Below are 26,258 nucleotides of genomic sequence, written 5' to 3'. Positions count from 1 at the left end.
CCCTTCCCCAAGGTGCGCATGCATTTTAAGTTATTCCAGTCTTCTGTTGGGACTAAGAACACATTGGCACCTACATTGTCTGAACTCAAGGTTTATCCTACTATTTTTTAAACACATACACACACACCACCACCACTAGTAAACAGTGCGTGGAAAAAGTTTCCCACCTAGCCCAAGCAAACAGGGCCTTTTAAGGCAAAATGATCCGTGAGCACATGTGCGCAGGTCCTTGGGATGCTCTCCTCGCTAAAGGCAAGAAAGAACAAGTGCAGCCTTCAAGTATTGGGCGCAGAAACAAGCCGACAAAAATAAAACCAGCTTGTGCTCCAGCTCTTCCTCCAAACAGGACACAGATCAATAAAGCTGGCAAATAATGCAGCCACAAATCAACAACATATTTTAAAACACAAGTCAGACAGGCAGGATCGGCTCTAAACATAGTCTATCTGTCTATGTTTAACCAGGCACTGTCTCTACATTTAATTATACAAGCCATGTAAACAGAGAGCCATCGAGGCTAGAAAAACTGGGCACAGCTCCTTCAGGGTTGAGGACAAGTGCCAAGAGGCAGATTTGCATCAGTCCCCCCCCCCCAGCTGCTCAACAGGATCCAATGGTCCTGTGTGGGGTGCTGTTATTCAATGCGCAGAAGATCTCTGAGCTTTCCTTAACCCACCTCTTTTTACACGGTGTTCTTCTGTGTCAGTGGTTCTCAAACAGTGGGTCTGGTTAGGGGTGGGGCACAAAAATCCTATGAGGGGAAAACTCCTGCAGGCAGGAGGCGCTTTCTCCGCCCATCCTCTAATCAACTATCACCTGAATAGACTAAAAAACAAACCCACCCTCACCCAAGCCAATGAACTCTCAATGTTCCACACCATAGTTACAGATGCCATATCATGCTTAATGCCTCATAAGCACAACAGGATTCGTTAAGAAGGGAGTTCAGAAAGAGCCACTGCTTAGTTCTTACAATAATTTCCTTGTATGACTTTAGGAGGGTGCCAGAGATGCCGTGTGCTGTTCCATTCTTAATGCCAATACAGGATGGCTACAATTTACAGACACAGATCTCTGCAGATTCACCTCTGAAATGGAGGAGTGAGTCTGGGTTGTGGGTCCCAGAAGGCAAGCACATTAAGATGGTGTGGGGAGAACCTGAATCAAAGAGTCTGATCATCACCGTTGTGGCCCTAGGGATGTGCTTGCTTTGTATCTATTATGCAAGCTAAGAAAAGCATCCTCTCAATAGTATTGCATGATGTAAACTGTGACTTTCCAGATGTTGCTAGTGACAACTCCCACCATCCCCTTGCATTGGACATCCTGGCAAGGGATGGTGGGAGGTGGAGTCCAGAAACATCTGGAGTCACAGATTCACAAAACCTTGATTTAAACATTTAATGTGATATCATCACATTGTGAGTTTCCAAACCCCAGGTAAACCCACCTAGCTTCAACCACACTTTAAAGCCTGTTGTTACAGCCATAGTGGCTTGGAACCTGATCAAAACTGTGTTCTAAACCCAATGCCATGATCTCTGTTTTCAGCAGAACTGTGGGATACACACACAGCTTTGCTGATAACTGCCAATATAACTAGAGATAGTGCTAGCAGAAGCTACTCACACAGGTGTGTATGGTGGGGAGGCTGGATTAAAGAAGGAGCAAGCGCCATCCCTCGCAGCTCCCCATATATTAGTGTACATGACAGAAACATGGATTTGGGAGCTGCACTGGGCTCTTGTAAAATGTAGCTCTATCCTCTAGAAAACTGTATTGCCGACGTGGGGATTCAGGGCACAGTCCAACAATGGCTGCGCCCCTTTATCTCAGGTCGGGGACAGACGGTGGAGCTAGGGAGGGAGTTGTCGGCGTGGCACCCCTTGGTGTGTGGAGTCCCGCAGGGTGCAATCCTTTCCCCGGTGCTTTTTAATATCTTTATGGGTCCCCTTGCCCAGATTGTCTGGAGTTTTGGGCTGGGTTGTCATCAATATGCTGATGACACCCAGATCTATCTGTTGGTGGACAGCCGTCCTGCCTCGGCCCCGGACACACTGACCAAGTGCTTGGAAGCTGTGGCTGGATGGCTACGTGGGAGCCGGTTGAAGCTAAATCCTTCAAAGACATAGGTCCTCTGGCTGGGTCAGGACAACATGGGGTTGGGGGGCCAACTCCCATCTCTTGCAGGGGCTCAATTAGTGCCAGCGCCTTCTGTCAAGAGTTTGGGTGTAACCTTTGATGCCTCCCTTTCCATGGAGGCGCAGGTTGCAGCCACTGCTAAGGTGACATTATCAAGCAGTTGGTCCCTTACCTCTCTTGGATCTGGCCACAGTGATCCATGCGACTGTCACCTCCAGGCTTGATTATTGTAACTCGCTCTACGCGGGGCTGCCCTTGAAGCTGACCCAGAAACTCCAGCGGGTGCAGAATGCCGCGGCGAGGCTCCTTACGGGGTCCCGGCCGCGGGATCACATTCATCCAGTGCTTTACCAGCTGCACTGGCTCCCGGTGGAGTACAGGATCAGGTTTAAGGTGCTGGTTTTGACCTTTAAAGCCCTATGCGGCTTAGGACCCTTGTACCCACGGGACCGTCTCTCCTGGTATGCCCCGTGGAGGACCTTAAGGTCCACAAATAACAATATTTTTGAGATCCCAAGCCATAAGGTGGTTAGATTGGTCTCGACTAGGGCCAGGGCCTTTTCAGTACTGGCCCCAACTTGGTGGAACGCTCTTTCACAGGAGACCAGGGCCCTGCGGGATTTGACATCTTTCCACAGGGCCTGCAGACAGAGCTGTTCCGCCTGGCCTTTGGGTTGGATTCAGTCTGACCCCTGTGTTTTCCTCCCTCATGATTTTGATTTATGGACTACTTAAAATGAGGCTGCATTTTACATTTTACATTTTAATATTGTATTTTAATCTGTATTTTAATTAATTGTTTTCTTTTTTTTATGTCTTATTGTAATTTTATTGGTGTTAGCCGCCCTGAGCTTGGTTTTGACTTGGGAAGGGGGGGTATAAATAAAAATTTATTATTATTATTATTTATTATTATTATTATTATTATTATTTATAGAAAACTGTATTCAGTATTAACTGCCATCTTCCCAAGGAGAAAGAAAAAGACATTCAACATCTTATTTTCACATGGAGTACCCCAGGCCATAGTTGAAAGAATAGGCACTGTGCTTTAAAACACAAACACACACACAACCAGAGAAAAAACATACAAAAAGCTTAAGTAGCAGCAATTGTCTCCACTATAAAAGAAGTCCCGAAGCCCAAGTAGGGTAAATGTTTTATTACGACCAACTAAAATGTTGCACAGTAATGACAGATTGAAGAACAAATATAATACCATGGAAATATGCAAAAAAATAAGAATCAGTGTTCAATTGGTTTTAATTATTTCCTCGCCTATGATTTTAGCAATCCTTGTTTTTATTTGTAAGCCTCCTTGAGTTCCATCAGGGAAAAAGGAGGGGTATAAATAAATATATATAATTATACAGATCAGTTCACCCCAGTATGGCTCCCCTTTATCACATACCCAGCCCAACAAGACAACGACAAAAGTCTACCAACAGCATACGAATCAATATGGTTAACCTGACCCAAAACACTCACCCACCCCACTCACACACGAAACAAAGACCACCACAGCTAACCACAAATGAACAACCATATCCTAGGCCAACCCCAACATCTCTCACCATCAAAGGAACACAAGTGAACAGCAGAGAACCTACACAAGTGACGCTGACAAAAAAACCCCACATATACTAAACAAAATAGAAACATCGCCACCCGACCCCATCGCCACCCACCCGACCCCATCTACCTCTTTTCTTCCCAATGTCTCAACAAATGAAACTGATTTGTAAAAACGTTACGAGAGGCATTGCACATATTTTTGTAAATCAAGAAAATCTTTAATAATAATACAGTACAGATCAGACTATAGTCTGCCATAACTGAACCGCTTATTGGATTTTGCCCTGTCCCTTTCCACTCCCACAGAAGTTGGCATGCTAAAGCAGACATTTTCCTGTTACCTCATCAAATCCCATCTTGTCTGGGTGCTTTGGAGGAACTGTGACCTGCTCTGAAGGCTCAACTGGAGGACGGTCAACTGGAAGGGATGAGAACAATCAAAACAGGTGAAGAAAGTTCGCTCACTTCTCATTGTGGGGGGCAACTTATTTATTTAGTCTTGCTCCTCTATTTAAGTGTCTTTAGGGTGACAGTCTGGTTCTCCAGAAGCGGCTTTGTCATGCTGGCCACATGACCTGGCTCCCTCAGCCAATAACACGAGATGAGCACCGCAACCCCAGAGTCGGTCACGACTGGACCTAACGGTCAGGGGTCCCTTTACCTTTAGGGTGACAGTCACAGTATGCTACTGCTTATTGCATATATTTAAAAGACCAAAAGCTTACCAATAATAAAACACAGGTGTGCTTTGTTACAAAAGCAAAGTACCACTTGGTTCTCTCTGCACTGGAATATCTTGATGCAAACCTGGACTGTATCTGGAATGCAGATGGAGCATCTGAACTACTTTTGAAGGATATTCTGGCTGGGCAGATTCCTAATGTTCAGTTCTGGTATCCTAAAAAATGAATCTGATACAATTTGGTACCATATCAGTATGGCACATATCGCTATACTGAGGGACCTCAAAGCCCTAATTCTAAAATTTGGCAGCATTGCTAGTTAATACTAATGGAATTCCCTCATAACTGGGATTTGCATATACAGTACACTTCAAAATTTTGGTTTTAGTTGTGGCTTCAGCCCTAATTAGCATTAACCACGGTTAGCAGGGATGCAGACTCTACTTTTTGGAAGTGAGGGCAAGGAAAACTTGTGCTGGGGGAGCACCTAAGTCCACAGCACTGAGCCCAGGTCAGAAAGCCAGTTGCTTACCAGACTAGGTTCAGGGTATTGATAATGGTGTACAAAGCTGGAACAAGGATACAGAAAAGATTGTTTCATCCCCACAATGTGAACTCCCTCACATTGCATATCAGACAGGTAGCTACTTCCTTGTTATCTCTTTGGTGCCTGCTAAAGGCTTTCCTCTTTTCAAAAAGTCTTCTTAAAATTTGTCCCTGCTGGTACCTGTCTTGGATTTGAATTGATTGCATGTATGAATCATAGAATCATAGAGTTGGAAGAGACCACAAGGGCCATCCAGTCCAACCCCCTGCCAAGTAGGAAACACCATCAAAGCATTCTTGACATATGCCTGTCAAGCCTCTGCTTAAAGACTTCCAAAGAAGGAGACTCCACCACACTTCTTGGCAGCAAATTCCACTGTCGAACAGCTCTTACTGTCAGGAAGTTCTTCCTAATGTTTAGGTGGAATCTTCTTTCTTGTAGTTTGAATCCATTGCTCCGTGTCCGCTTCTCTGGAGCGCACTGTCTACAACTGTCCTACATTTATAAGTTTTAAAATATTGTTTGAAAACAAAGACAGCAATTAAAATCCTAACGTTATTAAAATAAAAAATTCTTCCTCTTCAGAATTAAGGAACACAGACTCTATGATGATCTTGTCTCAGTGCTTGGCCTCCTAGCTCTTTCTTGGCAGTGGAGGCTCACAGCTTAGTCAAGTTGCTTCACTCCGACAGCAGAGGTACCTTAAATACCATAAGGCAAAATGGCAGCGGGAAGCGTCTCTTGACAGTGTTGCAAAGTGTGCTTTTACTTACTCATTGCCTCAGTCAGAACATGAACAACATTGTCAGCCTCTTCCTCCAGTGTCTGGTGAGGTTTCAAGGGCACAGGCAGGAAGCCATAGTGTTCTCTGTTGCAGATGTACATCTGAATGCCTAGGGATAAGGGGGGGGGGGGAGACATGAGCAGGTCTTGCCAGGGGACTCTGTTCCCCTTGACATCTTTCAGATTGTAGTTTGGATTGGTCCTGCAGGCAGAGCGACAGCCTGACTCAAATTAATCCCTCCTAATCAGTACAATACAGGACGCTGCATGTCCCGTCCCATTTAGTTGATTGACAGGACTGGGAGCCATGGGGGAAGGGAGCCAGCAGTATCTATTGTTTTCACAAGGCACTGAGCATTAATTCCAAAGGCAGACTCCTACCTATCAGCTATAATTTAGATACAAAATGTGAGTTAAAGGGCGGGGGGGGGGGAGAGAGGCAGCTTTGCATTTGATGGGAAGAACTAAAATGAACTAAAAGGGAGTTATAGCAATGTCTATACAGGAATAATGCTGAAAAGAATTAAATGATCGAAAAGATCATCATGAAAATATACAAATGGAAGAATGAGGAAAATTGTGGACAGTGAATTTGAAATTTACTGATTGTATATTATTAAAAGAAAATTATATGAAAATGATGTACAGATGGTATATCACACCTGAAAAAATAGCAAAAATGTATAAAACAGGTTCCAACAAATGTTGGAAATGTAAAGAAAATGAAGGTACTTTTTCCATATGTGGTGGAGCTGTAAATTGATAAAAAATTATTGGAATATGATTTATAATGATATCAAGAAAATGTTTATATTAACTTTTATTTAAAGACCAGAAGCCTTTTTATTAGGCATTTCAGGTCAAGAACTGCCGACAGAAAAGAAGAAATTATTTATGTAAGCTATGACTGTGGCTAGGATGCTACTAGCCCAGGGGCTAGCAAACTTTGTCCCTCAGACCATGGGGGGCTGGACTATATTTTGAAAAATATAAATACCCTGCAAGCCGGTCCCACAGCTGCCTCCGGACCTGGAAGAGGAATGCACTCTGCATGCACTCAGAAGCACATCTCAGTGCCGCCCTCTCACCAGCGTTGTTGACGAGCGGCCCATCCCCACAGAGCTCCCAGGCAGCATGCGCCATGCGCTGCGGCCCACCGCCCAAGGTCAGGTCGGTGGGCAGGCCACACATGTGGAGCGCCGGGCAGACAGCGCACTGCTTGCCCTCCAGACAGCGCACTGCTTGCCCTCCGCCGGCCTCTCCGTCCATGGCCATGCCAAGCTTGCCTCAGCCACGGGGGGCAAGGCTTTGGATTGGCTGCAGGAGCTTCTGAAACCGCGCCAGCATCACTGCTCGCCCAGAAGCCAGCGTCACAGAAGTCAGTCCCCATGCAGCGAGGCTTCCGCAGCAAGTGGCGACTGACCAAGCAGGCAGCAGAGTTCACAGGCCAGATTTACGAGCCTGGAGGGCCACATCCAGCCCCTGGGCCTTAGTTTGCCTAGCCCTGTACTAGCCCAAAGATGGAAAAGTGAAAAAATACCAACCAAGGAAGAATGGATACAAAAACTAATGGAATGCGCTGAAATGGCAAAATTAACAGAAAAACTCAGAGATAATAGCGAATTTAAAAAAGAATGGGAATCATTTACAGTGGTGCCTCGCTTAACGAATGCCCTGCTTAATGAAATTTCCGCTTAACGAAAGGATTTTTCGAGCGTAGGTTGACTCGCTAGACAAATGCGTTTTACGAAAAATTCGTCTAGCGAATCACGGTTTCCCATAGGAATGCATTGAAATTCAATTAATGTGTTCCTATGGGCAGAAAAAAAGTTAAAAAAATTCAGTGCATTCCTATAGGATTTGCTAGACGAATTTTTCGCTATAAGAAAAGACCCATGGAACGAATTAATTTTGTCTAGCGAGGCACCACTGTATGTTGTATCTACACAAACAGTGTAAAGAAATAGACTCACCAGCAGGGTTTCAGTAAACATTTACAATTGACAAAAATAAGTATAAAACCTATAAAGGTGATGTTTAAGTGATAAAAGATAACAATAATTAATACATAAATTATATAGAGAATTCATATGGAAGTATAAGAAAGAAAGCAGGGGAAGCCAATATTGGGAAAAACCAGAAAGGGAAGTTGAGGGAAGTTGGGGGGGGGGGTTGAGGAAATGTTTTCTCCTTTTTGCATTTTGATGATTAGATATGTTGTAAAACTTAATAAAAATTGACAGAAAAAGAAAATAATATTATCAAAAGGACACCATAAAAGAGGAGGAGGGTGGGAGTTTTAATCATTTATTAGAGGAGAACAAGTGCTCTCTCTCAAGAGGCCTGTGCTCAGATGAATTGTGGAAAGAAATATTTACTTCCTACATAGGTAGCTTTCTCCCCTTGTGAAAAAAGAAAATTTTAATAGTAATAATGTGGGGAGAAAATTGCAGACTGTATTCCTGTTTGGTGGATATGTGAGAAGATTAAGAATGCTTAGGAAAAGATCACTAGCAATATATACAAGAAATAAAAGGTTATTGCATACATATGAATCTGCTTCAATAGAACAAGATGTGAAACTGCTGTACTACCAATGCACACCAGGCTCAATGCAGAATGTCATCACCAGGTGCAGGACTCAGTCCAATGTCATTAGGCAACAGACTCCGGATACAGCTCAGCACATCACTGGAACACAGGCCCCTTGACAGAGACACTTGGGATGAGACCCAAGAGAACAGACAACTGAAGCTTGTGTTGCTATTTTTGCCACACCAGTTAAGACAGTGAAACCATTGTGTGTGCACATGTGATTCTCTCCTGAACATGCATGTCCCTTCTTTAGTTGGCATTTGAGCCTGCTGTAGATCAGGAATAGCAGCCCTAATAGGAAGCAGAAATTCAGGCTACTCAAAAGCTGACTTCCAATGTGAAGTTCAAAACTGATAATTTCAGCTCTTACCAACCCTTCCCACCCCTGCTTGCACCAGTAGTCCCTTTGTTTTGATTTTCCAGGAGAGGGGAATCCAAGCTCAAAAACTGAACATTTTCATGCAGACACAATCTGCTGAGACAGCTACAGCGGCACAGATTATTAATAGCAGAACCCCCAGGTATTGCTTTGAGAAGTGTGGGGATGGCCTGTGGAAAGGGCTGCTGTGCATTGGCCCCGATATGAACTCCGTTTTCTAAGGCACCCAGCTGACTACGATTCTTGCCAAACCACAGTTCAACTGCCAGGTATCATTATGGGGAATGGATGAAAATATATATTGATGTGAAGGGATTGGACAGTGATTTAATCAATTACTTGCACATCCGGCTCTCACATTCCCCAGCCTCAGGCCTGCTTTCCAGTGTAAAACTATTTCCATGATCATTTCAAAGCAATAGCTCCATATATTTAGGGTAAAGTTTCCATCCTCTTTAGTAGTATCATCTCCTTTCAAGTAATTTGCTTTGTTTTCCTTTTCCCTCTCTACCCGCTTTCCTTTTCCCTTGTGCCTTTGATCATAAGCCTGTGTGCAGCATCTTGCTTTTAATCTCTGTAGGGTATTCAATAACACATTAGACCTTTTATAAGTCCGCTCACCCTCGCTGGTGGGCGGTGTTGCGGCCAGACCCTGGACCCACAAGTGATCCGACAAATGAGGACGCTTGGGGCTGCTCCCACGGGTCGTTGAATTGTGGCCTGCCTGGAAGCCTTTCCTGCCTTTTTTGTTGATCTCCTGCAGACCTTCCCTCAATCTGTTTGCTTTTTCTTGTGCTTTGGCCTTTGCAACTTTTTTAGGTGGTATGGCATTGAGTAAACCTAGATCTTTGATGGAGGGGAGATTGCAGCCTCTGCCTGCCCTTCCTTACCCTTAAGAAAAGGGTCTGGGAGGATGGCTTTTGTCCGACACCCACCTAGGGCCATACCACTCCTCCCACGGGGGCCCCACAGGGGGAATCCTTATTTGATATAAGTGATAGGGCCTCCCGCCATGGTTGTGGTTTACCCTTAGATGCACTCCCAGCAGATGGACTGGAGTGGAATAGCAACAGTTTTACCCAGTGCCTACGCCAAACCATTCTCAAAGAATCATAGAATCCTAGAGTTGGAAGAGACCACAAGAGCCATCCAGTCCAACCCCCTGCCAAGCAGGAAACACCATCAAAGCATTCTTGACATATGCCTGTCAAGCCTCTGCTTAAAGACCTCCAAAGAAGGAGACTCCACCACACTCCTTGGAAGCAATTCCACTGTCGAGCAGCTTGAGGGCATCCTGATCAAGTTTGTAGATGACACCAAATTGGGAGGGGTGGCAAATACCCCAGAGGACAGGATCACACTTCAAAATGACCATAACAGATTAGACAACTGGGCCAAAGCAAACAAGATTAATTTTAACAGGGAGAAATGTGAAGTACTACACTTGGGCAAAAAAAATGAAAGGCACAAATACAGGATGGGTGACACCTGGGTTGAGAGCAGTACATGTGAAAAGGATCTAGGAGTCCTAGTAGACCACAAACTTGACATGAGTCAACAGTGTGATGCAGCAGCTAAAAAAGCCAATGCAATTCTGGGCTGCATCAATAGGAGTATAGCATCTAGATCAAGGGAAGTAATAGTACCACTGTATTCTGCTCTGGTCAGACCTCACCTGGAGTACTGTGTCCAGTTCTGGGCACCACAATTCAAGAAGGATACTGACAAGCTGGAATGTGTCCAGAGGAGGGCAACCAAAGTGATCAAAGGCCTGGAAACGATGCCTTATGAGGAACGGCTTAGGGAGCTGGGCATGTTTAGCCTGGAGAAGAGAAGGTTAAGGGGTGATATGATAGCCGTTTTCAAATATATTAGAGGATGCCATATAGAGGAGGGTGAAAGGTTGTTTTCTGCTGCTCAGAGAAGCGGACATGGAGCAATGGATTCAAACTACAAGAAAGAAGATTCCACCTAAACATTAGGAAGAACTTCCTGACAGTAAGAGCTGTTTGGCAGTGGAATTTGCTGCCAAGGAGTGTGGTGGAGTCTCCTTCTTTGGAGGTCTTTAAGCAGAGGCTTGACCAACCTCCTCCCAGTTCCCAACCAGAACTGCCTAGGTTCTTATCCATTCCTTTCAGATGCTGACTGTCACTGACTTTCTCACACAGCTCAAACCAACCCAGACTCCCCTCAGCTCAACAACCACAACTCTCTCTTCTCATCTCTTATCTTCTCTCATCTAATTCATCTCCCTTTCAACTCCCCCCCCCTCTTATACTCTTGTGGACTCCGCCCCCTGGGTTCTCATTGGCTTTACATTTAACCGTTTCACACACATCCTGGGGATGACATCAAACCATTCTCTAGTGAAACCAATAAAGTTGTGGCCATATTCAAGCCCCAAACCCAACATGCTATTGTCCCCTGTGGTTATACATTTCCCCTAGGAAACTGTGGGGTCACAGGGTTTTGGAATGCAATTGATAATAGCAAATACACCCCCCCCCAAGAGCTGGGGTTCAAAGACATAAGCCTACAACACCCTTCGCCAAAGTCAACCTATTCCCCAGTTATATATAAATAGCCTTCCAGCATTTAACAGAGGCAAGCAGGAATCCGGTTGTGTAATTGCACATGTCTTTTATTCTCAGCGAGAATAAAAATGGAACTGGTATATGTTGCTGAAGGCATTTTTCCACCTGCATTATTCATTTACAAAGAATCTACATAATATGAGGAGATAAAATTCTGGACTGTATCACTGTCACTTCTTCTAATGCTCCCTCATCCCCCCCTCCTAATTTTCAAACTTCATTAAAAAACAAAACACCTGCATGTAGTAAACTAGCACATGAGGGGGAAAGGTTTAGCCCAGAACACTCCCTAATGAGCTGGTTTAATATAACCTCCTCTGCAGTGATTTTAAAACAAATACCGTATTTTTCTGTGTATGAGACACCCCCATGTATAAGACAGCCCCCTTTTTAACCACAAACAAACAAACAAACAAACAAACAAACAAACAAACAAATATTGAGTTGTTGAGCCTTTTGTGGGGCTCACCGAACACCAGCCCCCCCCATCCGTCTTACACATGGAAAAATACGGTAAGTTGTTTGCTCCTTTGTTTAAGGATCACATAATTAACACAGGCCAATTATGCTCCTGCTTAATGGTTCAAGGTGAAACCCACTAGCTAAACCTGTGAAATGACGGGCTGAACCCCACATGGTCCCTTAGTGTTCATGCATGAGTACAAAAGACAGCACATGCGTACTACCATTGTCACTCTAAACACTGTTAGAGTTCAGGGTGTTTGTTTTTAAAATAGTAATAAATAGTTTCTCTTCGAGTTGTCACAAATAGGTAATCTAAACCCTCCCTGGATTCATTGCATTCTCCAATCCGTTATTCCATAGCTACTTCTGAAGTCTACCTGCTTGTCGACTTGAGAAGGCAAAGACAATGATGTCATCAAAGGTCCAGGTATAGTCCTCATGTGGGGGGTAAAACACCAGTTTATCTGATGCCTCTTTTCTCAGGTCAATCAGGAATGTGGAGTGAACCATTGGGACCGCAAAGCAACCAGTCCTCTTCCACTCTCTGATCAGGGCATAATCTGGTGTTCTCTTGTAGTAGCCCTAGAATAAAATGATAGTACAAAGCTCATTAAAACGAGAATCATTTCAGCTGGCAGCAAAAGCCCACAGTCTGAAGGTACACAATCTGTAGGACTGGCCAGATCCAGAAACCCAATCGCCTAACAAAAACCTTGCAGCACCTGTTGATGTTAACTTGTTTTATGCAACGCTTTTCAGGTGTAAACAATCCCCAAAGCAGCTTGCAGAAATATAAAAACAGAAACATCAATAAATGAATTAATACAATAAAAAGAAAGACACAACAACAACAACAACAACAACAACCTTTTCAAAAGTCAGACAAAAGGAGCTATCTAAGGCTAAGCAATACTAACTGTTTTATTTTAAACCATTTAAAATAATTCTTGGCCACCTTACAACAACCCACTCAAAAAAATACTCAGTCAGCCAACCATAGCTGCCAAGTTATCCCTTTTTTAAAGGGATTTTCCATTATGCTGAATAGGCTTCCTCGCGAGAAAAGGGAAAACTCTTGGCAGCTATGCAGCCAACCAAAACAATTTCTACAGCCCCAGAGAATAAAACAGCCTTCATGTGACACTGATAAAGATTAGAGTTGGCATCTTAGTTGTCCTGTTCCAATGTGGTGGTGAGAGTACAATAATGTCAGACCTGTTTAGATTTCCACCTCACATCATAAAAAAAATGTAACTGAGGGAGTTTGGTTAGGGATGCTACCTTTGTTCTGGCAAAATACATGACAGGGTGGGGCGGTTGGGGTCATTCCCCCCCCCCAATCTGGTACTGAAGTGACTTCAAATCAATTCATTCCAATATGTTGCAGCATAACACGATGGCCCCTTTAGAATTTGCCCTACACACGCGCACACACACACACGAATTTGTAAATGTGCCTGTGCTTGGCTACCCAGAGCTTAAATATATGACCTTTCATACACCCTTTCAAACACATGCATTTGGAGAGGATCCCTAAACTTGGGGGGGACCTGAAATACAGGACAAAACTGTATCAATACAGGATGTAGCATTTTCCACTGGAACATGGGACAATCTTGTATCATACAGGACAGGTGGCAACCCTAAATTTGGTTGAGAATTTTAATGCCTAGGCAGATTTGTGCAGGAGGAGGTACCGGTAGCCATTGAGGTATCCAGATCCTAAGCCATTTAAAGTGTTATAAAGTAAAAACCAACAACATGAATTGGGACTAGAAACAAGATTGGGAGCCAGTGCAGGTGGTTTCAAGACTAGACAGAAACATCAAATATATCTAGTCCTTAAAAGGTAAAGGTACCCCTGACCGTTAGGTCCAGTCTGGCCGAGGGAGTGTACAGCTTCCGAGTCATGTGGCCAGCATGACTAAGCTGTTTCTGGCGAAACAAGAGCAGCGCATGGAAACGCCATTTACCTTCCCGCTTTCGAACTGCTAGGTTGGCAGGAGCTGGGACCGAGCAATGGGAGCTCACCCCGTCGCGGGGATTCGAACTACTGACCTTCTGATCGGTAAGCCCTAGGCTCAGTAGTTTAGACTACAGTGCCACCCGTGTCCCCTATCCAGTCCTTAGCTCCAGTATTTTGTACTCCCTTGTAATTACTAGGCATGAGACTACGCCGTGATTTCAGGCCCCCTTGTCCTAGCCAAACAGCCCAAGGAGAGTTCTAGGGAGCTGTAAAAAGTTATTTAAAGATGTTCCATCTGTGGTATCCCTTCCTGAGTGATAAAAAAATCTTTCAGATTCCCTTCACCTTGTGTCCAGATGTTGAACACACTGCCATAACAAAAAGAATCCAGTCAGTTTCCCATAGGCCAGTGACATAGAAGAAGCTTAGATTGTGAAAATTTATATTTTAAATATGGTCCTTAATTATGCTAAATGTGTGTTTGTTCGGCCTACTAGTGGACAATTGTACAACAGCTAGTCTAAGCTGATGCTCTTTCTGGGTGGGTTTTGCATTGATGCTTTCTGCAAACAAACAAGTTTTTTCTGTCTTGAAAGTTGGGGGGGGAGAGAGCTTGCCAAGATATGTTTCTGACTGGAAGGAGCAGCTTGTCAGAATACTGGTGTCCTAGGACCTCGTGCTTGCTTCCTATCTGCTCATCATATACATTTGTTAAATAAACAGCCTGTTTCAAAGGAACCGTACGTCATCCAGTACACTCTCCTTTCTCAAAAATTGACATTAAAACTTGCTGGTCCAAGTATTTCCTGTAGAGTGTTCAGTGTCAGGTAATCCTACTGCGTACAATGGAAGTGTCATTGATGCTGAGCTTGTTCTGTGATTATCGTTTATTTGTTCCGTCTGGGGGATGGCATTGGGCCTCTTTTGGCTGGGCTTATTTTCCCCTCTTTTAAGGAATAGGTGTGTTCTCTGGGGTGCTTGTCTTTAGGGACCCAAGTAGTATTGGTGGGAATGAAGCACCAGCTTAGGATAATGCATCATATTGCATTAATGCCCTTGCAGCTTTCTGTTCAAACCACTGAAGTGTGCAGTATCCAGGCTGCCTTCTGAAGGCAGTTTGGAAAACATTCTCCCAAACTGGGCAATTATTCTTAGCATGCTCAAACAGATTGGGGTTTGGTGGGTTTTTTTGCACAAACCACGCCACCAGAACTTTCAGCGATGGAAACAACTGCCCAAGAGTCCACCCTGAAAAAACTACTCTCCAGAGCTCACTGCCAAGGTGTGAGAACAGTATGACACAGACAGAGGCAGATCTGAAGGTCATTCCAAACACCAGGTTGCTAAAACAATCACATTGAGAGAGTAGCTTTTCATGCAGAATAAAGGTGTGCATGCTATTTTGTTGCCTTGGTTTTCACTATTATCAACAATTCCTTGTGGATTTGCTGGGAGTTGCTTCCACTTGTCAGAAATATGGACCCCAAATAGTCTGCAAACCAAGGCTAGCTGAGAAACCATTACCGAGTATATTCCGAGTAATCAGCTCCAGAGAACTGCACCTACCAGGCTGCTCCAGCTGCACACAGATCTCAGACTGTGAGCAATTCCTCCCCAGAGGGGAAAAGGCAGGAGTGAAATCATTGGACTCTAATTGCATTACAAAAAAAAAAGACAAATGAGGAGTGGCAGAGGAAAAACAGTGTTTTGTTTCATCTTGAGAAGCCTGCAAGATGCAATTCCTTTTCGAGAAACTTTCTTTCAAAGGCTTCCTTTCTCCACCGAATATACTGGATACCAGATTGATTTTGGCAGAAGGGACTGCAAGGATACACTTAAATGACAATAACTCTATCATAAATTACTATGCTAATGAGCATGGAAGGCTTCTGCCAGAAATCCAAAAAATCCAAATTTCCCATTTATGAAAATACAAACTTCTAGGTCAGGACTACGGCCGGATGCGGCCCAATTGCATTCTAAATCCAGCCCGCGGACGGTCCGGGAATCAGCATGTTTTTACATGAGTAGAATGTGTCCTTTTATTTAAAATGCATCTCTGGGATATTTGTGGGACATAGGAAATCATTCTTTTTTTCCCCAAAATATAGTCCGGCCCCCCACAAGGTCTGAGGAACAGTGGACCGGCCCCCTGCTGAAAAAGTTTGCTGACCCCTGTTCTAGGTCCCAAGGGAGATAGGAACATCTAAGTAGTGTCCATCGAAGGCATGGAGGCTGGAAAAAAGGTTTCAACAATCATTGCATGGGATCATGGGATATTTGTCTCTTAACAGCACCCTCATCTTGATACCAGCTGCAGAGAACAAAGAATGCACACAATACAATAATACACATGATACATATCTTACACATTTACTAATTCATCCCATGTATCCTTGCCATTCTTATATACTTGCTCTGTCTATTTGGATGGTGTATAAGTAAGTAACAGTAAAGAAATATCTCTTGCCTGAGGTGTCATTCCACACCAGAAGTTAGAGTAGAGAGCACGAGATTCAAGCATTGGTGCCACAATGGTCTTATTTTCGGCTATCATGAGATTCAGAACTTCTGGGTTTGTCAGAAAATTATCAGCATCTATGAACTAGAAAAAGAGATTTTTTTAAAAAAGGATGTGAGGTTTTGTGCGACTGGATCTGAAGAGTGTCTCTAACAAGACTTGGTTAAGAGCATTACTTATCTTGAGTTCTTGCAATGTTGCAAAATGAACAAAATAAGCAGGCTTCCATCACATATCCACCAACACTAAGCTAACATTGACCTTGTACTGAAGCCAACAGCAAATATTGGTCAACTTTGTAACTACTACTTTGCACATACCAAAAAGTGGTGATATTTAGTAAGGCACTCGCATCGCTGAATTGAAATGGAGCCTCTGGATGTGTGAAACACAATGAACAAGAACAGAAACCCACAAGCACTTCATAGTGGGCCCAGCAAAGTAGTCCCCAGTGGAGACAGAAGAGCAGGGAAAAGAAATTTGTAACCCTCATGAAGTTGTTTGACTACAACTCCCACCGTCCCTGACTTTTGCCTATGCTCACTGAGGCTGATGGGTGTGGGAGTCCAATATCATCTGGAGGGCCAGAGGCTTCCAAATCCTGCATTAGAGGGCAAGGGCTTAACTAGAACAAACCACCTCACATTTGGAAGGAGAGGCAAGAGGGCTTGCAGGCGGAATTGCTGGTTGGTTGGCATCCGTCTGTCTCAACAGACACCCAAGTGCACCTCTGGGGTGAAGTCAAACTGCTGTGTTAGCAGCACCAGTGACCTTCCATGGTGTGCAAGCCTGGGCAGTCCAGATGACGACCCCTCTCTTGGCCTCACTGATGTGGGCCAAAAGAAAGCACAGCAATACGTTTGCCACCAGCTTGACTGCATGGCAAAGCTGAACCACTGGAAAAGTGGGAGGTGTACAGGGGCGTAGGAAGATAGGGGCGGTGGGGGTGGGCCGCCCCGAGTGGCGCGATCCCAGGGGCGCCACCACGGCTGCCAGCCCCGCCCCCAAAACACGCCCCCCTAAAACACACACAAGGTGGCATCACGCTTGTGGGTGGTGTGACACCCCTCGCTGGCCTCCGTCCAGGGAGAGCACGCACCACAGCAGGAAGGGAGAGCGCGCGTCGGCCGAGGGACCAAGCTGGTCCCGGCAGCTGCACGGCGAAAACCTTGCTAGGCGCTGCAGGGGCTTGCTCAGCCAACGCGCGCTCTCCCTGGACGGAGGCAAGGGGCGTGCCAGCGAGGGGCGTCACGCCCGCACATTGTGACATCACAACGCTGCAGAGTGGCACCCCGCCCCCGGGGGGTGCCTCCGCTTTGACGCCCCGGGTGCCAAATCGGCTAGCAACACCCCTGGAGGTGTATAAATCAGCATGGTGGTTTTCAGCTACAGTGGCAGTGTTTAAATATATAAAACACCCTGGAGTCATTCATGGGTGCCTCAGTGTGTCAACCATTGAGGTGCCAAGAGTATTCATTAACATGAGGCAAATATAGTTAGATGAGCATTAATTTTCGTTGCGTATGTATGAACACAGAAACACAGTGCTCTGGTGGTAGGTGGCAAAACAAGTTCTGAGAATCCACTCATCACATGTGGAACTTTGGGTCCTCCAGATGTTGTTGGGACTTTATGAGCCCCATGGGCCCCAGTGAGCATGGCCAGGGGTTAGAGATGATGGGAGCTGTAGTCCTTCACCTAGTGGAACACAGCTTCCTCATCACTGATTTACATGATCTTGATCACACAAATACTTGTGGAAATATGTGCAGGAATCTGGGCCAAAGTTATTTCTCCTTTCACAGTCCTACAAAACAGTGTTTACAGGTGACAGGTACCGGAGGCACGACGTCAGTGAAGGTAAGTCGTTACCTTGCATATCCCAGCACATCTGGGGAGGAAATTGTAATACAACCAATTTTACTTTTCCAGTTTCCTTCTTTACAAAGCTCAGAAACAGAATGCGTCTCTGAAATGCCCAGCATGCAAATCAAGGAAAGGAAGGAAGCATAACCAGCCAGAACTTTATTTCTAATTTTACCATGATGTAGTCAGACCACTTTTCCTTGGCAGTTCTCAGAGCAGTCTGCCTCAGTTTCATCACATGGGTAAACCTGGAGTTTGGCCAGTGTTTGGGCCCAATTTCCTCCGCGTAAGACCTACAAAACAAAGAACAAAAAGGGAAAACATGCAGCCCTCTTGTCATGTTAAATGTTGCGTAGCTCCTGCAGGATTGCTGGGTATTATTTCTCTCCTGACTTTGGTGTTTTAAGTAAAAACTGAAAAGGGGGGGGAAGCAAATTCACTCAGTCACCTTAGGTGCTCCAAAAATGTAAGGGTAAAGACAGGGCCAGCCCTAAGGCAAGGCTGGGTGGCGCAATGCGCCAGGCCGCCAGGCTGCCAGGGGGCACCATGCTGCAGTGGCTGCTGCGCTGGGAAAGGGGGGGCAACGGAGGGATCTTCACACCACGGCACCACAGCGCCAGATATGCTTAAGGCAGCCCTGGGTAAAGAAAGGGAGTTTCAGAGCAAAGAAAACGCTTTCCAAATTTATTCCTAGAGTATGTACCCAGGACATAGGGGAACATACACCATCACTACACTTCCTGCCCAACATGAGTGCTGTGAATTAAATAGAACTTGGAAGGGGGGCACACCCAACAGCTCTTTTCCCTCCACAGCTTTGAAAAAGATAGCATTTAGCCAAATTTAATTGCTTCTGGAATTTGCTATCACAAGTATGTGGAGAAGGCTTTTGAATAGCTTTAGAAAGGATTAGAACATTTCATGCTGTTTCCCTGAATATGCTTAACTTTGTTACACATGATTTTACTGGAAAAACTCAGCATCCGAATACTTACTGAGGGTCCCCCATGGGCCTCCACTCCACATAGTGATACAGTTTTTGTACATTCTTCAGCCACTCCCTCAGGATTTCTGTTGTGTTGTCAATATTGTGGTCAGTGGCTACCCTAAAGGAGGAACAGTGAATGTGCAGAGGTATTACTAAACATTCCCCACCTTTCTGTCAAACAAAATCTTGAAGAGGTATGTGTTCACAGGTAACAACAGCCTCTCTGCCAATGCTTCAACATTCAAACAGAGCACGTACTCCATTTTGGGTCTGAAACATTCATGCAAATTCCCACTAGCCAGCCATCATTGGCACCTGAAAACAATACTGAATAGGCATTGAGTGATATTGTTCATCAGGTCAACTTCAGCAACAGAGATGTAGTGGTCTGGGATTGCAGGAGGCTTAAAGACCTACCGTATCACTGCTTCTGTAGCAGGGTCCCAAGCCTCCAGCCTGTCAGCTCAAAAAGGGGAGGGGTTTAGCCAATTAGAAGTCTTTTTACTCTTTGGAGCCAATCATAATGAAAAGAGGTGACAACCACTGAGGATTGGCTCCTATGGTCATTCTGGAGGTGGGGCATGTCAAGAACACAAAGGATGAGTTGTTCTGTATGTTACAAAGCTCACTTTCAAGAGAATGATGTGCACTTCATGTAGGATTTACTCCTTAGCCTTTTCTTCTCCCAAAGATGTCCCATAAGGCAGTGGATAATTTGCCCATCTACATCGTGGGAAATAGATCTACCGTATTTTTTGCTCCATAGGACACACTTTTTCCCTCCTAAAATGGAAGGGGAAATCTCTGTGCGTCCTATGGAGCGAAGGCGAGAGCCATGTGCAGCGGGAAACGGGCTCTGGGGCCGCCTCCTTGACAGCAGGAGGGGAGGAGAGACCAGTAACTTGTAACTCCCTCCCTGCCCGCTGTCAAGGAGGCGGCCCCAGAGCCGGTTTCCCGCTGCGCCCAGCTCTCCAAGCCAGAGCTGCGCGCAGCGGGAAAGGCGGCTTTGGCAGGTAGTAGCAGAAGCAGGGGGCGGACTGAGGGCTGCTTTCGGCTGCTCCTCCCTCCACCCCCCGCCTCTGATCCTGCCCCTTTGACGCTCGTAAGAGATCGGAACCGGGGTTGAGAGAGGCACTTCGGTTCGCTGTACCCTGCTCTTTTGAGCATCAGAGGCAGGCAGAAGTGGGGGCGGCACATGGGGGGGAGAGAGAGGAAGAGCAGCCCGGGAGGGGAAGAGATGTTTGACAGGGAGCAGGGAAGGAGGGCAGCCACCCGCCCCACCTTCCCTGCTCCATGAATCATCTCCTCCGCTACCCCGCGCCTCCGCCACGTTCAGCGAGAAGCAGGGGGCAGCGGAGGGATGCTGCTGCTTCTTCCCCGCCAACCCCATTCACGAAAGCAGGCTTGTTTTTGCAAACGGGGTTGGTGGGGAGCAACCAGCAGCATCTCCTCCGCCCGGCCCCCCGCCGCGTTCAGCGAGAAAGCTGGTGTCGGAAGGGGGCAGGGGAGGCAGGGGGAGCCGGACTGGTCCCTCTACCACCGCTGCCTCCTTCGCTCCCCCTCCAGCGCCCCCCCCCTCTCAGCCTTTTAGAGGAGAAAAACCAGAAAAAAATTATTGTTTTCCTCCACTAAAAACAAGGTGCGCCCTATGGAGCGAAAAATACGGTAGCTGAAAAGCAGCAAATGGAGATCTGCATTGATTACTACAATGCATTCCTTATTGTTATTATTGTATAATCTTAAAAGGGGGTATGGTTCTGACTCTCCTTAAGGGGCCCCACACTTCTGAATTTGCCACGATACTACTATGTAGCCATGGGCACACATTCAAGCTTAATCAAAATATGACAAAAATCAGAACAAAGGAGGCTAAGCTTTAGCTCAGGCATAGGCATAGGCAAACTCAGCCCTCCAGATGTTTTGAGACTACAATTCCCATCACCCCTGACCACTAGTCCTGATGGGAGTTGTAGTCCCAAAACATCTGGAGGGCTGAGTTTGCCTATGCCTGCTTTAGCTAAATAGGCTGCAAAGGTACTTCCAAAGGCAATTATTTTAATAGGTCCTTCTATAAATTCATATATTACTTTATGCTACAAAAACTGTGTGGGCTGCATTGATAATGTCCACCTGAGAGATTAAGAAAGAATACGGAATGTGAGTGATTTTCTAAACCTCACAAGGCAGCATTTTTTGCAGCTTCTTCATTAGAAGACAGGCTGACACACATCCAGGCCTGTCATTGCTGCTGGGCAATGTCTGTATGCACTGCAAGGGGAGAGAGGGCTGTGAATAGTCCATGACTCACTGTAATTTCACTGTCTGAAATGACAGAGGAGAAAGTGTTTGCCTGCAGTCACTTTGCTCCATGTTCATATAATAATAATAATAATAATAATAATAATAATAATAATTTATTATTTATACCCCGCCCATCTGGCCGGGTTCCCCCAGCCACTCTGGGCGGTTTCCAACAAAACAGAAATTCTAAAATACAGAAATCCATCAAACATTAAAATACAGAGATCCATCAAACATTAAAAGCTTCCCTAAACAGGGCTGCCTTGAGATGCCTTCTAAAGGTCTGGTAATTGTTGTTCTCTTTGACCTCTAGTGGGAGGGCATTCCACAGGGTGGGAGCCACTACCGAAAAGGCCCTCTGCCTGGTTCCCTGTAACTTGGCTTCTCGTAGTGAGGGAACCGCCAGAAGGCCCTCGGAGCTGGACCTCAGTGTCCGGGCAGAACGATGGGGGTGGAGACGCTCCTTCAGGTATACCGGACCGAGGCCGTTTAGGGCTTTAAAGGTCAACACCAACACTTTGAATTGTGCTCGGAAACGTACTGGGAGCCAATGTAGGTCTTTCAGGACCGGTGTTATGTGGTCTCGACGGCCGCTCCCAGTCACCAGTCTAGCTGCCGCATTCTGGATTAGTTGTAGTTTCCGGGTCACCTTCAAAGGTAGCCCCACGTAGAGCGCATTGCAGTAGTCCAAGCGGGAGATAACTAGAGCATGCACCACTCTGGAGAGACAGTCAGTGGGCAGGTAGGGACTCAGCCTGCGTACCAGGTGGAGCTGATAAACAGCTGCCTTGGACACAGAGTTGACCTGTGCCTCCATGGACAGCTGTGAGTCTAAAATGACTCCCAGGCTGCGCACCTGGTCTTTCAGGGGCACAGTTACCCCATTCAGGACCAGGGAGTCCTCCACACCCGCCCGCCTCCTGTCCCCCACAAACAGTACTTCTGTCTTGTCAGGATTCAATCTCAATCTGTTAGCCGCCATCCATCCTCCAACCGCCTCCAAGCACTCACACAGGACCTTCACCGCCTTCACTGGTTCTGATTTAAAAGAGAGGTAGAGCTGGGTATCATCAGCATACTGATGGACACCCAGCCCAAACCCCCTGATGATCTCTCCCAGCGGCTGCATATAGATGTTAAAAAGCATGGGGGAGAGGACAGAACCCTGAGGCACCCCACAAGTGAGAGCCCAGGGGTCTGAACACTCATCCCCCACCACCACTTTCTGAACACGGCCCAGGAGGAAGGAGCGGAACCACTGCATAACAGTGCCCCCAGCTCCCAAGCCCTCTAGACGGTCCAGAAGGATGTTATGGTCGATGGTGTCAAAAGCCGCTGAGAGATCCAGCAGAACAAGGAAACAGCTCTTACCTTTGTCCCTAGCCCGCCGGAGATCATCGACCAGTGCGACCAAGGCAGTTTCAGTCCCATGATGAGGCCTGAATCCTGACTGGAAGGGATCCAAATGGTCCGCTTCTTCCAGGCGTGCCTGGAGTTGTTCAGCAACCACTCGCTCAATCACCTTGCCCAAGAATGGAAGATTTGAGACTGGGCGATAGTTGGCCATATTGGCCGGATCTAAAGATGGTTTTTTAAGAAGCGGTTAATAACCGCCTCTTTCAGCGGGTCTGGGAAGGCTCCCTCATGGAGAGAAGCATTTACCAACCCGCGAAGCCCATCGCCCAGCCCTTCCCGGCTAGCTTTTATAAGCCAGGATGGGCAAGGATCAAGGAGACAGGTGGTTGGTTTCACTCGTCCAAGCAGCCTGTCCACATCCTCGGAGGTAACAGATTGAAATTGATCCCACAAAGCTTGACTAGACAGGACTCTAGCACTCCCCCGCCCCAGCCCTGCTCCCACGGTGGAGTCTACCTCTTCCCGAATCTGAGCGACTTTATCTGCAAAAAACTTTGCAAAATCATTGCAGGAGATCATGCGGCCCATACTGGGCCCGGATGGAGCAGGTGGTTCCGCTAAATTGCGAACCACCTGGAAGAGTCTCCTGCTGCTGTTTTCTGCAGATGCGATGGAGACGGTGAAGAAGGTCCTCTTCGCCGTCGCCATTGCCACTTGGTAGGCTCGAAGTTGAGCTCTAGCCCGTGTCCGGTCTGATTCAAAATGAGTTTTCCGCCACCGGCGCTCTAGCCGTCTCAATGACTGTTTCATCACCCTCAGCGCCGGGGAAAACCACGGGGCTGTCCGGGCTCCATGCAATCTGAGAGGGCGCTTCGGAGCCAGACAGTCAATAGCGCTGGTTAACTCCGCATTCCAGCGGGCCACCAGGGAATCAGCTGAAAGGCCACCGACATGGGATAAAACATCCCCTACCACTCTCTGGAAGCCAATTGGATCCATTAAGTAGCGGGGGCGGACCATCCGAATCGGTCCCACCTCCCTGCAGAGGGGAAGGGTTGCGGAGAAGTCCAGTTGCACCAGAAAGTGATCTGACCATGGCACTTCTTTTGTTTCACTTTTACTTAATGTCAGATCACCAACATCCATAGAGGTAAACACCAAGTCCAAGGCATGTCCGCGGCTATGAGTTGGGCCAGACTTATTCAGGGACAGCCCCATGGTGGCCATGCTTTCCACGAAGTCCCGAGCGGCTCCTTGTAAGGTCGTGTCGGCATGGATGTTAAAATCCCCTAAGACAACCAAGCTAGGTGTCTCCAGGAGCACATCCGACATGACCTGAAGCAGCTCGGGCAGGGAATCCTTGGTGCAGCGGGGAGGTCGGTACACCAAAAGGAATCCTGTACTGCCCCTATTGCCCAACTTCCAGAACATGCACTCAGAAAACTCCATCTTACCAATAGGACGCCTGGTGCAAACTAATGACTTCCTAAAAATCACTGCAACCCCCCCTCCCCGCCCAGATGGCCTGGGTTGCTGTGCATAAGAGAAACCTGGTGGACAAGCAGCGCCAAGAACGGGCCCATCGGCTTCATCCAACCAGGTCTCTGTCACACATGCCAGGTCAAATCCTCCATCCACAATCAGGTCGTGAATGGCAGTGGTCTTATTCATCATCGACCTGGCATTGCACAGCAGCACCTTCAGGTCATGTGGGTATCCCTTGCTGATTCCAATATCCGTCCGGTCAGGACCAGACCCGGAGGCAGGGATAGTCTTCAGACAACGAAGAAAACTATGCATCTGCGCAGCTAAACAAACAAATACTTCCGTACTTCTACAAAACAAGATGGTCCCCTCAAAAACGGTCCCTGGCCTTTTCCATTGTTCATATACTCTGAAGCTACCTTCTCAGTTACAGCACCTTGGGTAATATTCTGTTCCAGCCCTACTCAGAGTAAATAAATTAATAAACATTACTAACTTAAATTCATTGTCCAATAGGCCTACATAGTTGACTGAATCCCCAAACTCTAAAACACTCCCTGGAATGTTTTATCTGGCATGGAGGCTGCTGTCATTTGGGTGCCAGGTAAAAACCTCTCTATATATATGAAAAAAAGTCAAGCATTTAGATGGAGTTTTTAATACTACTTATATCTTTTTTGTTTTGTCCTGCTACCATTTTACACTGCTCTTATGTATTGATTGTTGTTTGATGCTTTAAATCTTGTTAGCCAATCCGACAGTTTATGATACCTGGAGTGGTATAGAAAATTCAAATTAAACTAAACACAGAGCAATCTACACCAAATTATTTACAACCAATATTTATTTACAACCAATATTTACAATCAATAAGGGAGATATTAAAAGCACAACTTCAGGCAATACCAATGAGACGGAAACATGGAAGGTGCCTAAAGGTACATTTATTAGTGAAAATAGCATACAAAAATGTGTCTTGTCAAAGAAAGTGGTTTGCAAAAATATGTATATCCAGAGAAATTTGCACAAAAATGGTGATGAATTTTCATGAAGACTTTTTTATTTAAGAATTTCACAAAGTAATGTGGAGAACTGAGTGCAAGACTGAGAAATATAAGAAACAAAGCTATCACAATTGTCAGATTCACCCATCCTTATTTGCAAGTGAGTCTCATTGAATCCAATGGTACTTGCCTCTAGGAAAGTATGCCTCAAAAACTCTTATACTGGGGAGAATGACAAAACAATTTAGCCAGTAGCAATCAATTTCAAAAATGTAAATCACCCCATTCAAGTTCGTTACATTGCCCAAGCTAGCTCTATTCTTTATGTATTGAATTTATAAAACAAAGGGTTTTCTATGTTGCCTCACTTTACTGTATGGGAAACCAAACATAACAATGAAGGAGCTTTGAGACAATGGAACTTTCTTCTCCCAGTTAAACACCAACAGAGCGGAGAAGGCTTCCTTATTTGACTGGATGAGACATAACGAAAGGAAACAGCTTACAAGAGCCATTTTCATTGAATGGGTTACCCAGGATGAACGCAAGGCGTACACAAATAGTCTTTTCACAGAGAGTCAGAATGAGCAGAGGTCATTTCTGATGTTATGTGAAAATGCGAGGATGGGTGACATGCCCAGGGTGACATGAATGTTCCTGTTGTATATTTCCACCACAGGTGGCAGGCAGATAGCCAGGCGTGACCAACAAGCGCCCTGGAGGTGGGATGCAAATAATGTTGTACTGTGATGGGCTTTCTCTAACCTTACCCACCTGACAGCAGCATGTTATTCACATGGATTATCAGGGAGAGATGAACACATGCTGAACCAGGGACTCATCATTGGCTCATAACTTAAAAATGGGTGTAAAGCTCTTCATTTTTCCACTATCCACATGCCCCTAATGTGGGTTCTTCTAGTGGGGTTTCAAATGCAGAAGACAGGAGTGCCTGGCGTGCTCATGATATTCTTGTAAAGAAGCATGGTACAATGCTACCATTCAGTG

The 26,258-nt window shown here is 45.9% G+C and overlaps 1 protein-coding gene across 1 annotated transcript in view; it reads right to left on the bottom strand.

Annotated features, from left to right (window-relative positions):
- COLGALT2 (collagen beta(1-O)galactosyltransferase 2) overlaps positions 1 to 26,258 on the bottom strand; it is a 67,596-nt gene that overhangs the window by 8,378 nt on the left and 32,960 nt on the right. The window contains exons 2-7 of the mRNA XM_035122594.3: positions 19,112 to 19,222; positions 18,292 to 18,409; positions 16,200 to 16,334; positions 12,141 to 12,345; positions 5,721 to 5,840; positions 4,059 to 4,135 (exon numbers count right to left, since the gene is read on the bottom strand). Of these exons, the coding sequence (XP_034978485.2) occupies positions 4,059 to 4,135; positions 5,721 to 5,840; positions 12,141 to 12,345; positions 16,200 to 16,334; positions 18,292 to 18,409; positions 19,112 to 19,222 (766 nt within the window). The remainder of the gene's footprint in view (positions 1 to 4,058; positions 4,136 to 5,720; positions 5,841 to 12,140; positions 12,346 to 16,199; positions 16,335 to 18,291; positions 18,410 to 19,111; positions 19,223 to 26,258) is intronic.

Source organism: Zootoca vivipara, chromosome 7 (assembly GCF_965207765.1).
Source record: "Zootoca vivipara chromosome 7, rZooViv2.hap1.1, whole genome shotgun sequence".
In the NCBI taxonomy this organism is placed as follows: domain Eukaryota; kingdom Metazoa; phylum Chordata; class Lepidosauria; order Squamata; family Lacertidae; genus Zootoca; species Zootoca vivipara.
The sequence above is the reverse complement of the archived record's forward strand: the minus strand, read 5'-3'. Positions and strand labels throughout refer to the sequence as shown.